The sequence below is a fragment of the Pezoporus wallicus genome, unplaced genomic scaffold (genome assembly GCF_028554395.1).
Source record: "Pezoporus wallicus isolate ANWC-B61680 ecotype Strahan unplaced genomic scaffold, APGP_CSIRO_Pwel_v1 contig_5908, whole genome shotgun sequence".
NCBI classification, from domain to species: domain Eukaryota; kingdom Metazoa; phylum Chordata; class Aves; order Psittaciformes; family Psittacidae; genus Pezoporus; species Pezoporus wallicus.
In genome coordinates, this window is record NW_026635282.1 from 17,883 (window position 1) to 35,265 (window position 17,383).

Consider the following 17,383-nt stretch of genomic DNA (forward strand, 5'->3'; position numbering starts at 1 on the left):
CATGGCAGGCCCTGAACAAATCTCAGAAGATTTCTCTTCCTCGCTTAGCACAGAGCAGGCTGTTATTTCGCACTGACTCGCTGCAGAGTGAACAGCTTGGAGGTCACAAACCTTATTTCACAGCTAAACTGATCTTATCCACAAGCAGGCGGCAGCTGCATCTGCATCTGCATCTCCATCTCCAGCCACCTGAGTTTGCCTTGCCTGGCTCAGTGATAATGTGACCCTCTCTGAAGGAGGTGAGGTGAGGGCAGAACAGAAGGGCATTCTGCACATACTGAAGGAGCCAGCTGCTTGCTGTATAGGCCTCAGTGTGGTTTGCAAGGATGTTCCAGTGGAGCAGCACAGCTCCCTGAGCTGTCCCCTCCTGCCACACACATGCTACAGGGCCATGTGTGCTCGAGCACAAAACAAACTTCAGAGGAGTTCCCTGTGCAGGATAATAGCAGCGCCTGGGCTGGTAATTGAAAATTATTTATTCATGACCAGATAAGAGTCAGTCACATTTTCTGCCAAATTTACCCATAATGTTTATGCCCCATTTTCAAGCTCTGTAAATTTTATGCTGAAGCTGATGCACTGTGGCAGTAAAAGCAGATAAGAGATGTTTTCTTCTGGCAGTGTTTGCTACTCATTAACTTAAGAAGCACAGTAATGTCCTGAACAGTCATTTACTGCAGCTTTGCTGAGTGGTTCCTGTCCCTCCCCTTTGATGCCCTGTGCCCGAGAGCAGCCGGGCACCTCTCCTCAGCTCGAGAGCTGTGCTCTGCTCCCAACCCCACTCACAAGCTGCAGATGGCATTGCTGCCAGGAAAAGGAATAGAGCAGGACGTGGCTGCCAGGCCTTTCTTCCTCAGAGCCCTTCAGAACCATCCTCTTTGCATCTCTGCCTGGGGACATGAAGCATCAGGGGAGATCACACCCCAGGGATGGCTGCTTGGTGCTCTGGGCTGGGACAGAACAAGCTACTGCACTGCTACTGCTCTGGGAGACCTCGCCGTGCCGGGCTCTTGGGGATAGCCCATGGTAAGAGAAATCCTGATTTAATACCTCTCTCATGCAACACACCCCCCATCAGGGACATGGCACGCTTGCAGCTTTGGGAAAGCTAATCTACAATGTGTGTTTCTGAACTGCCACCAAATGATTCTGAAACTGATTGTAAAGCTTTGAAGGCAGCTAAATTGCACAATCCAGCCATTTCTATCCTTTATGTGCCTCTCGCTTTGTGAAAACATGAAAAAGGGAGGATGATTTGGACCATCAAGCCAGCTGAAATTGCAGACCATAAAAGCTGATGCTCTTTAAAGATTTTTCTTCCCCTGCAGCTCAGGAGCCCTTTAAAGCAGTGTCACCCCTACAGGGCTGCAAAGCTGCTGCTGATCCCGGCTGGCTTATCTACAGACAGCACTGCCGACAGGGACTTGGGAAGCTCACTCAGGAAGGTGGCAGAGCCTGTTCTGAGCTGGGCATCTCACCATGAGGCCCTGCTGCCCACCCCACGCTTTGTGGCTGGAGAGACAATCCTGTGCCTGGACCCCTGGGTAAGGGGACTTTCAAGCAAGGTCACCTGTGGGTAATGCTGTGACACTGTGTGACTGCCTGGAGCAGTGCTGTCCCACAGCATTGTGAACATCAGCCGGCAGCAATGCGCAGGGATCTAAGGGGTTGCACCAGATGAGGTTTGAATGCTCTGGAGTAAACTGTAAAACAGTGACTCATGCTGAAAGCTGGGAGCAATAGGCAGTGAACGGGATCTTCCTTATTCCCCCAAAAGGTGTGCTCCTGAATGAGCTCTAGCGACCACCAAAGGGACATGAAGAAAAGCAGAGCAGGAAGAGGCTAAAAGCCATGCTGCCTTGGAAGATGCTGGAGAAGTCAACAAAAAAACCCAGAGAAAGCAATCTCCTCAAGTCCACATCCCAGCTCCCCACCAGGGCCCTCCTGTGAGTGAGTGCTCTGAGGCACCTACAGAGTCCAGCAAACACATCCCTTGCTGTGCAGGGCTGTTTCGACTCAGGAGTGGCTGGGCTTCCCCACTGCCTCTCCTGGCAACCTGCTTGTCCTATGGTGCTTAACAAAACTGCCCATTTCCCATTAGTGCTGGGGATGCACCAAAGAGCCAGAAGGGCACAGGCAGGCAGTGCTGGGGAGCAAATGCTGAAGTCTGGGTCCAGTCAGGTCAGCCTAGAGGCCCTGGACAGCACGCCTGGGCGGGCAGCATGCCTGGGCATGCAGCTGCCTGCAGCTTCAGTGAGGGCTCTGGTCACCCTTTGCCCATGACAGGGATTCACAGTGCCTGTCCTGTGACCAAAAGCCTGACCACACACACTGTGTTCGGAACAGGAACTGTTACCGCAAGAGGTAATTGCCTGCCTGCAGGAGGACAGGACAAGGAGCGTGCTATGGGGAGATAACACATGGCTCAACAGCACAGGCATCTCAGGCAAAGACAAGTGCCTGTGGGGTCAAAGGAAACCCGTTATCTTTGTGAAACATGCACCTTGGAGTGCCTTCCATAACTAAGCAGCCTGGAAGTTAAGTGCGTCAGAATTCTGGGCAGGAATTTACTTGGCAACCTAAAAGGGTTTTTCCTCGTACTTCAAATACATAGAATCATAGAACAGTTAGGGTTGAAAAGGACCTTAAGATCATCTAGTTCCAACCCCCCTGCCGTGGGCAGGGACACCTCACGCTAAACCATATAACCCAAGGCCTCGTCCAACCTGGCCTTGAACACTGCCAGGGATGGAGCATTCACAACCTCCCTGGGCAACCCATTCCAGTGCCTCACCACCCTCACAGGAAAGAATTTCCTTCTTATATCCAACCTAAACTTCCCCTGTTTAAGTTTTAACCTGTTACCCCTTGTCCTGTCACTACAGTCCCTAATGAAGAGTCCCTCTCCAGCATCCCTATAGGCCCCCTTCAGATACTGGAAGGCTGCTATGAGGTCTCTGCGCAGCCTTCTCTTCTCCAGGCTGAACAGCCCCAACTTTCTCAGCCTGTCTTCATACAGGAGGTGCTCCAGTCCCCTGATCATCCTTGTGGCCCTCCTCTGGACTTGTTCCAACAGTTCCATGTCCTTTTTATGTTGAGGACACCAGAACATGTTCCATCATTGAAATGTGGAGGCACAAAGAAGTCTCCATTTAACCCTCAGCTGCAGAGAGCAACTGACCAGTAGCTTCTGATCTTGCTTAGCCCATGTGCCAAGCCCTGAGCTGCAGGAAGGGTCAGGTTAATTGACCTCCCTGTTTGGGATGGGGTTAGTGAGGGTGGACATGAGACAGAGCAGGCAGGGCAGTGCAGCGGGAAGCACAGTGCAAAGCTGGGTTGGTTCTCTAGAGGCAGCTCATCTCCAAGGAATACTGTTTTTCCTGCAGGCTGTAGGACATTTGTAGAGCTGGGGAAGCCCATGAACAAAGCCTATTTTTGTATATGTAGGAAAAGCAGATCTGTTTTGCCATGGTGATCGGTTATTCCAGCTGCTTCCTCCCAGCCAGCGTGGGTTAGGACACCCTTGTGAGCATTTCAGCGCTAAAGCTTTGAAAGGGAGGGAGAGCATGCAGGCAAAAGTTTTAACTAAACCCAAACTTGACAGTTTCTGCTTCTCAAGAATGAGCTTATTGGGCTAAAAATAACCAGTGCTTCACAGCTTGAGTGCACAGCCCCTTCTCCTGCTGTTGGCATGGCAACACTAAAATATTCTGCAACTACAAATGCTCACTGCTAAAATTTTACTTTTAGGAACAAACTGAATCATGAGAGGCTGAAGGTGGCTCCTGCTTGGGCAGGCTTTGCCCAAAGGATGCATCTGAGCACAGAAGCACTTCAGTCACAGGTTATGAACTCCTGCTTCAGGGGCTGAGTAAGAACCTCAGTCAAGAGACACCACAAGCATCATCTGCAGCTGCTCCTTCCTCTCCACCTCATGCTGCCCCCACAGTTTGCAGGCAGCTTTGCATTTATTACATCAGAATATCTAATCTTGGCAGCATGAGCTGATCATTTATACATGTCGTCATTGGAGAAGGCATAAATTACTCTTGTTATTGCGAGACCTCATCAGCCATTCGCCTTCATCGCCAGAGATGCCAGGGCCCTGTCAAGCTGCAGGATGCTGCTGATACCACCTACCCATTGCAGCTTCTGGGACTGTCAACACTCTCCATTCAGAGCTTTCCCTTCTCCCTTTGGCACGAGTGATGTGGGCAGGGAAAGGATGCATGTGCATAGAAATCACAGAATCAGCTAGGTTGGAAAAGACCTTTCAGATCATCAAGGCCAACCTTCCCCCCCGAACTGTGAAGGCCACCACTAAGCCATGTAACTGAGGGCCTCATCTACACAATTTCTGAACACTTCCAGAGATGGCAATTGCACCACTTCCCTGGGCAGCCGGTTCCAATGCCTGACCATCCTTTTGGTGAAGAAACATGAATGTAAGACAGGGGTTAATGAGCAGCACGGTAACAGGAGGTCTTGCTACCTTTTCAGTCTGTGGGGATATCCTTACAAGGCGCTTGTTGCTGGGGTGCCTGCAGCACCACTGGACCTGTCTCTCCCTGGGTTCCCATACCTCTTTCCTGCCCGCACCACCAGCTCCAGAAAAGAGAGGAAGCACACACTGTACCCTGGACTTCTCCTCCAGCCTGGTCATCATGACTATAGTTGCTGTTCTCTGTTCCCACACCATCCTCCAGAAGTCACTGAGGGTTTCTGGCAGAGGTCCCTGTGTGGCGATGTAGGCGTTCTGCTTCCGATAGCCATCGATGTAATTAGCATTGATGTAATCACTGCCTGGGACTCCTGTGCAAAAAGGGCAAAGCGTTAACTCTAGTGGCAGCACACCACCCTGTGCCTATTGCTCTGCTGGGCCCTGCAGGCAGAAGAAGCTGTCATGTTCACAAGGCTCTTGACAAGTCTCCTGTACAGGGTGATGCCAGAATCTTGCCCAGGGATCCTGCAAAGGACAGGGATGGTGCCTGAACAAGGAAGAATCCTTTGTAACTCCCATATTAATGCAACAAGAAGGCAGCACCAAAGCAGAGAGACAGCTGCCACCCGCACACAAAGGAAAATTCACAGGCAGGAATATTAAGAAGCTCGTTTGGCCCTAAGCTATTGACTGAAATAATTGTCTTAAATTCACCAGTAATTTGTTATGGTCCTACAGCACCTTTCTAAAATGAGGCTGCTTCATTAGCTTGTCTGTTAGCAGGGGATGTCAGGCAGGGATGTCCCCCCATCCCTTCTGCAGGGACAAGTACCCCACCACAACTGAAACCCTCCTTAGATTGAGATCCCCCTCATTTGCTGCCTGTTGTCAGAGGCTGTTCTAGCTCCCACTCAGCCTCCACCATGAAGGAAAGGACTTTCTTATAAAGGCCTTTAAAATGCAAACACACAGTTAGTAAAATAAATTCAGTAAAACAGAGAGGCCTGGGGCTGTGTTTCCAAAGCCTGCTCAGCATGGGCTGCCCAGGCTGCAGGGAGGGAAAGCAGCAGGAAGCTCCTATGTCTCCCAAGAAGCATGCATCTGCATTTCATTAGAGGAAGGAAATAAAGCTGGGGGTGTCCCCATGACCCTTTTGTCAAGGGGAATTTTCTACAGGTCTCAGCAGTCTCACACCTGCAGAAACAAAGTGCTTGGTGGCTCTGGGGGAGCAACAGCAGCAGCTGGAAAGCAGCGTCTGGCTCCCTTGGCATGGTCGGCAGGGACCCAGCAGGGTGCTTTGGGAATGGTTCCCAGGAAGACACAGACACTACTCATAGGAACTGAGTCAGGCTGGAAAACAAGGATTCCCCCATGTGCTCACCCCACAAGTGTCTAACAGGGTTTGCCCACGATCAGGCATGCCAGGCCTTCACAGAGCTGCTGCTGCTCAACAGGCCTTGAAGCAAGGGACCATTTGGACCCCCTCCTCCTCTGGAAGAGGATGAGTGGTGCATTAGCGTTAGAAAAGAGTCATCCATCCAACAAAAGAATGCTAAGTGAGGCAGGGCCACCCGTACATAAAGCCAGGCCCCAGTCTCTTCTCCAAGCAGGGGTACACTGAATTAGCTGCATCTTTCTCAACCTCCATGAGTGGGCTCAGCTCTGGTGTGCTCATCTGGGTGCTGATTTATAAAACAGTGGGAATGGGTGAGCCTGGGCTTCAGTACTTGGGCTCCAGCTCCTGTGTGTGCAAGATGACTGCAAAGCAGGCTCTGAAAGCATGTACTGGCCCAGATTCCAGAGACATAGGGCTGGTTCTTGGAGCCATGGGGGTCAGTGCTATGAATGCCAGGGCCTGATGTGTTTTCCATGGAGCAAAGGGATGTGAGGAGCCTGATGTACCAGTGGAAGGGGCAACCCTCAGCCTCTGCAGGGCTGGGCACTAACTTCGGATCAAACACCAAGTACAAGAGGAAGATACTGGCCCTGCAGTTATGTTGGGACAGAGGGTGGCAGGGCTAACAGTGCCATATACCACCATGTGCCACACTGTGCCAAGGAAGGCAGATGAAGTCACACAATGGGGCCAGCAGTGAGAAGGGAGGCTGCTGAAACAGACATCTCTGCTGGCGGCAGCGGTAGCAAGAAGCAACCACACAGGGCACGCTGCTCTAAGGACATTGGGAAAGCAAGGGAAGCTCTGCAGAGCCCTTCCTCTCTTCTTGCCAGCCAGAACACACATTGGCTCACACTGATGCTGAGTATTATTTCCTGGTGTTTGTTCCTGCTCGACTAAGAACAGGGAAAAAGATGGTCCCCTGCTACTGCCAGGTTCAGTTGTTGGCTGGGGTGCCCGCTCTGGAGCCACTCTTACCATCGATGGAGGTCAGGATGACACGAGAGTGGTCATAGGCAATCACGTTTGCATAGCGGTTTTTCGGTTTATTCACTTCCAGGTTGGAGTTCTCCCAGGTGAACTGCTGCCCTGGATCAATGGACTGCAGAGAGAAAGAGAGGGATGGAGTCAGGAGAGGTTACAGCAGAGTGGGATGCTGCAGCACATGTGCATTTTGGTCAGGAAATCTGCCTTTCCCTGCACACCTCTCCCCAGGCCAGATGCAGATTCCACGGCTGTCTCCAGCAGCAGTGTCATGCCAGATCACACTGAAACCCAGTCTCCAGTGGGACCTGCCTCCTGTGACCTGCAGGCAAGGGAGCCCCTTGCTAGGGCAGTCTGCTGCAGATGAGCCTTCACCTCCACTCTTGCTGCATGCTCATCCTTTCCTCTGGATCTACTATCAGCAGAAATTTGGTGTTATGCCAGGACTCCACAGAGACCTGACTGCGCAGTTCTTGACCCAGCGGTTTTATTAGCTGTTGAACTGCAGTTTCCTGAAATACAGCAAGCCCTGGGTGTCTTGTGCCCCGGGAGCTTTAGGTATTAGTGTCCTGCAAGACAGCCTATGAGCTTTTGCCAGGGAATAGTAATGAAAATTGATAGGTTACTATCCACCACTCCAGCTACTTATGCAATGTAAACATCTCTCGTTTGAGTTAATAGAGTGACAAGGAACTATAAACCTGGAGAAGAGACGTGGTTATAAATCTTGGCCAAAGGCCTGCATGCTATGTAACTGCCTGAAAAGCACATCCTGATCCCACTTGTATCCTGGCCTTGCATACCCAGTGCTTCTCCCACAAGCCATGTGCTGCTGCATGGCTCCTCCACAGCCAGGCAGCCCCTTCCCAAAGGGACAAAGCCCCTTCTTTGTCCATGCACAAAACAAGGTGAAAAAGGACCAGCCCCAAAGCTGAGATGGGATGGCCTCTTTGTCAGAGAGAGACATGTGAGGCACCAAGATAAGACAGCTGCCTCGTGCAGGGACTTGCTCTGCACATGCAGCTCTGGGCAAGCCCACGGCAGGCAGCTACAGCAGAAATCAGTCACCTCATGAACCCCCTCCTCCTGAAATCACAAACACAGCCAAAGCCTGCTTAAAATCATGCTCCAGCTCCAGGTCCCTGAAGCTTTGCTGGCCCACAGGCAAAAACTATTGAGCAAACAGACCAGGGGAGCAGCACGTGTTATTCTCTCTGCAGACATCTGTGTTCATTGCTTGGCAGACAGCCATTTCAGGAGGCTTCTCAGGCAGTAAAACACCCATGAGCCTGTCAGCTCTGGATCAGCTGTGAACTGGGAAGTGCAGCTCCCTGAATGGGCTGACCTGGATGGCCCTCACAGTCCCCTCTGCTCAGCCTCAACAACCACTGTCTGTGTTTAGGGTGACATCCATGACTGTCCCCTACTCTGGCACTTCCTAAGCAGCCAGTGCAGTGGGTGCAAGTACCCAGCTTGGGTATGGAGCACAGGCACTGCCTGCATGGCTGCAGCAGCCCTGAGGGCTCTGTGGCACATGCAGGACACAGACCACCCCTGTCCCCACGTGTGTCCCACACTGCCAGCCCTCCCCAAGGCAGCAGGCTGCCCACAGGCAGTGCGGCCAGTGCTGACGAAAACACGCAGGAGAATGTGACATCACAGCGATGCTAATAGGTAGTTTGGGAAATACAGGATGTAAACAGACATTTCCTACAGAAAACCTGTAATTTTCTATTATCAGCATAATAAGCAGGCAGCAGCAGCGCTCAGAGGCACTGCAGCAGGGATGGTGGGAATGGAAATCTCAAGCACTGCTTCTGGCTGGAAACCCACTAGCCTGGCTGCCACAGCCCCTGCAAATTCCTCTTCTCAGGTACAGAGACATCCCATCACAGCTCAGGGCTCTCTTAATTTTGTTCAGGCACCTATAATTTGTTTTCAGGATAGGCTGCTCACTGAATCAGCTCTTTGGATGCTCTCCTCCCCTGCCTGTGTGGCAGGGATGACTACTGCCCACCTAATGGTGAGGCTGAACTGGAAAAGGGCAATAGAAATTATCAGAGGCATGAAAAATAGAAACAAAACGTGTAAACACTTTTCTGTTTGGAGTAGAGTGGGAGTGGTTTTGATACCAGTCTATTTAATTCATAGTACACTAAAGGAGAAGCACAAGGAGACAAACTAAGGAGGAAAATTCACCAATGCCTGTCAAAGACACAAATAACACTTCTTTTAGGAAAAGGTGGCCTTAGTCTGCACAGACAGCCCATGCAGAGAGCTGGCTAGCTGGTGGTGTAGCTGAGACCAGCCCCAAGGCTATCAGTGAGCATTTTCTTGCTGCCGAAGAGGAACACAAGAAAGCACCAGCACTGCTTCCACCCTGTGAACACTCAGCACCAGACACAGGTGGGTGCTGGAGTGAGTCCTCCCTTTGCAGCAGAGGCACGGAGAGCTCAGTGCAGTTGTCTGTGCTCAATCTATGCTGCAAATCACTGCCAAAAGGCTGCAGGGCTGCCCAAGCTGTGGGGTGCAGTATGCTTTGCACAGCAAGTCTGTGTCCTGCCACAGCGGTGGAAAAGAGTTATTTCCTGGGGGAGACAAGGCTGCCAAGAGCCCCCAAAACCGAGGAGGAGCATCAAGGTGTTGCCATTAGGGTTAATTGCTTTGATGTGCAACTAGGATGTGCAGAAATGGTCTAATCAGGGGCAGCCTCTTAAGAGGGCAAACAGGTGAGAAAGTCAGAAGTAATACAGCACCTGAGTGCAAAGAGGCTGTAATTAAATACTCCTGCAAATTAGTGACTCATTTAGAAGTAAAATGACTTAATTTAAACTCTGGTGATGAATTAATGTACACCTGTTCCCCCCTTTAAGGCAAACAAATGAGTAAATAAACGGAAGGATGATGGGCTGTTTGGAGAGCAGTTGAAACCCTTACATGGAGTGGTGCCTGGCAAAGCTCACCCCATCTCTGCACCATGCTCTGCAGCCCCTGACTACAGCAGCACTGCCTCATCTTCCCACCTCACTCCATAACTGCCTGGGACTGGGAATCTGCTCTCATTCCTTTCTGGGGCTCCTGGGAATTTCTGTTTCATCCACAAACTTGATCAAAGTAACACTTTCAACTCGTTTTTCCTAGAAAGCAGAAGGGCTGGGAAATTGGAAGGAAATGAGCTAGGAAAAAACTTAAAAGCACCATGACTTTTAGTTTTGCTTTGCTTTAACGTGACAGGGGAGATGTTGTTAAGACAGCAAGTACAAATTAAGAAAAAGCTCAATTAGTAAAGCTCCTCCTTCCCAGCATGGAAGTGCAAGAAGCAGCCTCTCCAAAGCAGCAGTAGGGATCCTTACTGCTATTTCCATCAACATAAAGACAGAGCCAGGCTATTGAAACAGGATTGGAAAGAGGCTCTTTCCTTGACAGACTCGAGAACACTTCGCAAATGCCTTGAAAACATCCCTGGGTGTCAGTTTGTCTCTCAGATACAGTCCACCTTGGGTTTGCAGCTCCAGAGTCCCCCTGCAAGCAGAGTCCCTGCAGCTGCTTGTGGTGCGGGCAGACAGAGGCAGCCCAGGCATACAGGGTTCTGGGACAGCTTGGCTGGCCCTTGGCTGCAGCAGCCAAGGAACTGGGCAGCCTTGGCCCTGTACTGCTCAGCATCTCAGTCAGCTGTACAAGGGCATGGGGAGGGAAAGGTGCTCGGGCTGCAAGTGCTTCCCGGCCTCCTGTGAAATCAACCACATTAGCGCAAGCATTGACCACTGTCAATCTGCGCTGCGTCTCAAATGAGGACATAATGCGCTCCTGAATCAATCGCTGGCAGCGCTTCAACCTTATTATTCTTATTACCGGAACGTGAGTGCTGTGAGCCTGCCAGGCAGCTTCCTGAGTAGTCCATTAAACCCACAGCCTGCGCTCCCTGGGTGCTATCTGGCCCCTGGGTCCAGCACCTCCTGGGCTCACCGGCTCCAGGGACCCAGGCACCTCTCCCACTGCCTAAGCTGTCCTGCCAGGGCTGCAGGCATGGGAGATGCAATGTCCTCAGTGGCTTTAAGGGAAATGCAAGTGAACATGGGGTTTGGGCAGGCCGGCAGTGCTTCCATACAAACCTGGGGGGAAGTGGCTGCAGCCCTCCACTGCACTGGGAAGCAGGATCACAGACAAGTCTCATGCACAACCTAAAGATTATCAAGGACTAACGTGCTGATCAGCAGCATGCTCTCTGATTTCATCACATCCAGCCTGTTCTGCTCCCAGGGGCTGCCCACTGGAGGGACATGCCAAAGGGACTGGGCATGAGGGGCAGCGGCCTTAAGCTGTAGTTTGACTTAAGGAAAAAAATTTCCCCTGGGAAAGTGGAATGAAGCAGGATCTAGGTCAGAAATACCAGCAGCCACAAGGGAGCAGGAACCAGCCCTGGCTGGCGTCAGTCTGTCCTGTGTCTGTTAATAGCAACAAAGTGGACAGCAGCGCTCGGCTTGCTGGATCCCACAGTGAAAGTGCCAGATGTGATGTGTGTGTGTACACTTGTTTGTATTGGCGAGGGAAGCCCTTATTCCAGGGCAGGATCCCGCCCCACGTCCACAGGCTGCAGCATGGGAAGGTGGCCCACAGGAGGAGCTCCAACACAGCTGCAGCGCCCACCACAGCCCACAGATAAATAATTAAGGGCTCAGCCTCCCTTCTACTTACTTAATTCCATTAATCCCGCACCGTAAATTCACTGTAGCTCTCGCTGTACACTAAAAATGAAATACTCTCCTGGTGCGGCCGGGCCAGGAGCTGCTGCCAGACCCCTGCACTCTGCTCCCCTCAGCTCTGCTGCATGCCCAGGGGAGTGTGACGGGGCTGCGCTGTGTCCCATGCCACAGCAGCCAAGCACCAGTTCACTGCGCCTGCAGCCGGCTCAGCTCCCAGCACCTGCACTTCAACCTCTCCTGCCGCACCAGAGGTACCAGCAGGTCCAGCTGGGATTGCTCCCTGCCTGCTCTTGCTGCAGCCAGCGCACAGCTCGCTCTGTGCTGGCTTTGTTACAGGTGCCACTGGGTCACACAGGCTGGCAAACTGGTGTGAGCAGTATTATTTGTTCCTTGACCTGCGAGAATAGAGGTGAGATGGCTCCGAGAAATCTCTGGCATCCTCCCTGCTCCCTTCCCAGGCACGAGGGAGGTGCTGACAGGTCTTGTTTTGTGTCACCTGTGTCTAGGCTACCCTGCTATCCCTTGCACAACCAAGGCAAGCACCAGATTGATGGCCTTGGGCCAGCTGGCCTCAGTGGTTGAAAGTGCTGATAAATATTAGCTCTCTGCCTCGGGTGCCACAGGCTCCTGGAACGTGAGCCTTCTATAAACAACCCTGCACCCTATGGAGATGTTAGGCTGCCAGGCTGCTCTGCAGAAACACTTAAAATACAACTATTCCGAAGGACAATTAAACAGCAAACGGGCCTTGGGGGTTCACCTGCGATGCCTTTGTTCTCTGTCTCTCCCTGCTCAGCTGTGCTATGCCCAGTCCGGAAGCACTATCACGCTGTGGGGAAACAGGGTCAGGGCCTCCAAAGTGCTGGGTGACCACCCAGCTCTGCGTAGGTCTGGGGCTCACACAGTCTGAGCGCTGGGACTGCATCATCACTGACTGCAATTGCACAGAATTTGCCACGATGTGGTTCCTTGCCTCCTGGGATCCCACTGGGGCTGCACAGCCCGCTCCCCGCCCACCTCTGCTATTTCCATATCCACTGCAGATTCCCTTACACAGCAAGGCAGGCCGTGCCCATCCTGCCCTCCAGTCTTCCCAGGGCAGGCTCCAAAGGGAGCTGTCACCCTGCCAAGCCTGTGTACACGCAGGGACCAGGATGGGAGCAGACCCATCGCTGCAGCAATCATGCACAGGCAGGTGCTGCTCTCTGCAAACTCAGTCCAGGATTTTTCTCACCGGCATTCCAAATAGGAAATGACTGTACTGATCGCCACATGCCAAACAGGGGCAACCCCTTCTGCTTTGGGGTCCATCCTAGTATCAAACACTTTATGAGCCCATTATGTTCAGTAAATTCTAGCTGATGAGGAATAAAACACAACAGAATCCAGCGGAAAAAAATTACATGCAACAGTCAGCTACTTAATAGCTGCTTCAAGATGAAAAGTACAACTGATTGGTGCTCGCAACCAGCCATGATGTTCTAAAGAAGGAGAAATGAGAAGAGAGAGGCTCACGAAAACAGCTACGAGACTTTACTTAATGCTCATTTTTTCCAAAACAGTTGCCACAGCTCAGTATTATGCTGCAGGCTCCAACCACCACAGGCCTAGTGTGAGGGAGGGCACAGACACTAGGTCCTGCTGAATCCCTACTGGGCAGTCTGTCTGTAGCACTGTGGACAGCTTTGCTTAGTATTTCAGCTGGGCTTGGAACAAAAAGCCCAAGGCAGGCAGATATGACTACATACTTTGGCACCACTGGCAGGACACACATGAACACACAGGTAACTGCAAAGAAAGCATAATATTCCTCTAAACATTTCTCAAGTTGCAATATAATGCTACAGTTGCTGAAAGCTCAGCTCCCCTCTGGTCTAGAGAGCAGTACAGAGAAAGATGGCAAAGCCCTCCACTTGGCATCCTGAAGCAAAAAGGGGCTCCAAGCCTCCTCAGATACATGCAGCATGCCCTTTGAACTAGCTGGAATTCATCCCTCACCTTCTCTCCCTTTCCTGGCATATATAATCCTACCTCGTGGGCAAATGTTCTGATCTCATCTCATAAATCAGTGTGGGCACACTGCAGAAAGGGGAGGCTACAGGCACAGGCAGATAACAATTCGAACATAAGCGATAACACATGCAAAGGACACTTCCCAAATTTATTCCCTCTTCAGTACTGGTAGGGGTTTATTTACAAGTACCCTGCAGCTCAAGAGGGTCCTGCATGTAAGCACAGAAAAATATAATCCTGCCATTGCTGCAGAGGAACTTTCTCTGACTTCACATGTCTTCAACCTAATCATCCTGCCCAGAGAGTGGTGAGAAAGGTAAGGCAGTCCCTGTGCAGTTCAGCCCCTTCCCCTCCATGTGTGCACCCCCTTGGCAAGCTGTCCTCTGGGGAGGACATGAGAGTCCTCTGGGCTAAGAGAGGTGCAGTGGAGGTTCATCAAACACCCAGCATGTGCCTCTCTGTGAGCAAAGGGAGCACTAGTGGCAGGTGAGGACAGTACCTAACCAGGGACTCTACCAGATATGGAGAAGGGCAGGAGGGTGATTCAGCAGCACAGGGGATTTTGCAGCTCAGGACTGCAAGGCACAGGCAGAGAGAGCTTCATGCAGAGAGGGGTAATGGGACTGCTCCAGGGCAGTAGGACATGAGCACAGAGATGCTGAATGGCACAGGCAATGTCAGCACAGTCCAGCAGTGTGCGGGGAGAGATTACATGGGGAAAGCAGGAACGAAAACCTGAATGTGTGTTTGTTGGCAGGAAGATGGCACAGAAAACAAAGCCTTGATTGCATATGGAAACGAAGGGGTACAGGATGCTGTGGACTGACAGACCTACATGGAGGCCAGCTCTCATGGAGCAAAAAGAAGCTTCAAGACTTCTCAGAGACATGCAGCATATCCTTTGAACTAGCTAGAATTCATCTCTTACCTTCTCTCCCTTTCCTGGCATATATAAAACCCATGGCAGGGGGGTTGGAACTAGGTGATCTTAAGGTCCTTTCCAACCCTAACTATTCTATGATTCTATATATAACCCTATATGCCAGTAAATACAGGCATATTTCCAAGTGATAGCCCAAGTGGGTAGACATGAGCTTTCATTCACTCCTAAGACTGTAACCATGGTGGGAGTGTGGTGGGTTGCTGTGCATTCAGGTGCAAGGCCTTTTCCCTGTACAAGCAATGCTTTAACTGCTCAAGGCAAATTCCCACCACTCTGGGGCTGGCAGGAGATGCTGGCAGGGGATGCTGGCAGGCTCCCAGGCCTGGCTTAGGGCCTGCTCAGGCGATGCCAGTGCAGAGGAGGCACAGCTCAGCTTTCAAGCCCTCTCTGCTGGGGGTCCTGGCTGGCATCACTCTGCCCCCACTGCCTGGCATACTCTTATGCTCACCTCATATTCCTGGGAGAACTTCAGCCCGTCGTTGGCTTTCAGCCTGTCGATGTTGTCAGCGAGGTCCGTCACAGGGATTGGGGGGTGGTCACGCATGCCTGCAAGAGACACAAGGAGGAAGGAGGGAGAGGAAAACGGTTATGGCTCTGCACGGGCGAGGAATCCTTGACAACAGCATGTGCACAGCATACCCAAAAGGTGGGTGCAAGGCGGACATGTGTGACTATGTGAAGCGTTGGGTGGGATGGATGTGAAGTCGGCGAGATCACGCAGCATGCTGCACGCACTCTCAGAGCACACGGTTCAGTGAAACACAACAGAAAAGTGATGTGCAGAATGTGCATGACTGGGTGAGCATGCTCGGACAGTACAGCCACAGGGCACACAGAGCAGGCCACGCAGCAGCAGGGGCTTAAGCAAGCCCCTGGCAGGAATGGGCTCCCACATGGGCTGAAGTTGAACACACTGATTCTCTGGTGCTCTCACCACCAAGGGCTGAGGCTGATCCTCCCTAACAACAGTATCAGCCAAGAAGAAGCTCGCCCAGACCTGCACCAAGGGAAACCTCCGTGGTGTAGGTGCACAGCTTTTGGGGTAGGCAGATCCTGACCCAGCCCCTGGGACCTAGAGAAAGACGGAAAGAGCCCCATGGAGGAATGGCTACTCCCCTGGTCAGAGACTGCATAACTTTGTAAGACCTGAGGAGCAACTCTTCATGAGGAGCAGCCTGCATTCACATAACTCAGTGCTTTTCAGGGGTGCTCCAGAGGCAAAGCCAGCTCCAGGGCCCAAAATCCAGCTCCACATTGGGGTGTCTTGTGCAAGGCACCATGTGCTCTAGAGCAGCTTCTTGGAGGGTGCTGCAAGCTGAGATGCAGCTCGAGCCATGGCAGAAGTCTTGCCCTGTCTAAAGCAGGGATGCACAGTATGGCTCATCCTGGGCACAGCCCAAGCCCTGATCAGGGGAGAGGCATAGAGGAGGGGATCCCACAAGCCCTGCATAGGGAACAGGTACTGTGAGGGTGTGCATGCAGGACTGGGGGGAGTCATTCTGGAGCCCTGGGATTCAGGGCTCAACAATTATAACCTTTGTCTGAAGCTGAGATGTGAAGTAGCAGGAATGTGGCTGTGAAACATCTCATCCAAAACCTGGCTCATCCAACTCCCAAGGCTCGTGACTCCACCGGCTTCTCTGTGGGTTTCCCAGAAAGCCCACATGGGTAATAATGATTATTAATAGGCTGAAGCTGTTGATTCATACCCAGGGAGACAAACTGGAGCATGGCCAGTTGCTAAGGAGCCATAACATTGCCACAGATGGCAGTGATGGGCTGCTGAGGTGAGGAAGCAGTCCCCAGGCTGGGTACGTGCATTTTACAAAGTGGTGACAAGTCACTAGGTGATAACATGGAAGTGTTACACCACAGCCACTGCACAGCAGGGCTCCTCACACCTCTGCCAAAAACATCTGATGTCACTGCATATAGGTAAGACCTGATCCAACACACGCTCATCCCTCCAACACTTGACAGTGCAGAGCTATCCACGGATGAGACATGGGCAGAGAGAGAAGGAAATATCCCTCTTCTGCCTTGCGAAAAGGTCTTCCTGCAAATGGTCCTCTGCCACTTCACCCATCAGGATCCCCAATGTGGCTGAGCAGGCACACAAAGTTGATTCTCTGATTTCTGCACAATATGCTTGTTGGTGCCAGAGCTCTAGAGGCTGTAGCTCAGAAGCAGCCTTTGCAGTATAGAGCTGTTATGGATGAGCCATTGAATGAGAACAGTGCAGGACCAAGACAGAAGTGTGGGGCTGGATGAAGAAAGGGACTGGAACATAGTCACAGTATGGGCTTATCCCTGTGTGGTTATGTATGAAATATAGCAGAACCATGGACCACAGCAGAGCTGCAAACACTCATCTTTGCTGAGAAGTACAAGGGGATCTCACCAAACTTCAGTTTTGCTGGCCAAAGGAGCGTTGCAACAAGGCAACACTGCAAGAGCAGATGGTGTGAAAGAGGTGGTTGGTATCCTGTTACAATGAACCTAAAACAACTGCCACTGACAGTGTAAGGCAAGACAGAGATTTGTACACACTACCAGGACTTCCACATGCTCTTCCAATGACTAGCAAGAGAACAGTGAGATGTCCACCAGGCTAGCAGGGCTCAGAGGTCTCACAATGCCTGCAGGGCTGCAGACTGCAAAGCCCTTGCCTTTGATCCTGAAGGAAGCATTTATCCTACATATTTATTCCATTCCTATGTGCATACACAGATGCCTTGTACATGAAGCAGGAGGGAGGACACACCTTTTGGTTGGTTGAGAGTCAACCTGAAGCTCACAAGATGAGATAAAGGGGCAGTTGCACTCACAGACTGATACTACTCCATCCAACCTGCTAGAGCAGTCCCTCTGCTCTGTGCCTGGGACTCTGGTGCCAACACTGC

At 51.6% G+C, this 17,383-nt stretch overlaps 1 protein-coding gene across 14 annotated transcripts in view; it reads right to left on the bottom strand.

Moving 5' to 3' along the window:
- The window catches only part of PTPRF (protein tyrosine phosphatase receptor type F), a 398,994-nt gene that overhangs the window by 12,841 nt on the left and 368,770 nt on the right, over positions 1-17,383 (bottom strand). For all 14 annotated transcript variants that reach the window (XM_057416512.1, XM_057416531.1, XM_057416501.1 and 11 more), the window contains 3 exons: positions 14,929-15,026; positions 6,816-6,939; positions 4,637-4,812 (listed from right to left, as the gene is read on the bottom strand). In XM_057416512.1, coding sequence (XP_057272495.1) covers positions 4,637-4,812; positions 6,816-6,939; positions 14,929-15,026 — 398 coding nt within the window. The remainder of the gene's footprint in view (positions 1-4,636; positions 4,813-6,815; positions 6,940-14,928; positions 15,027-17,383) is intronic.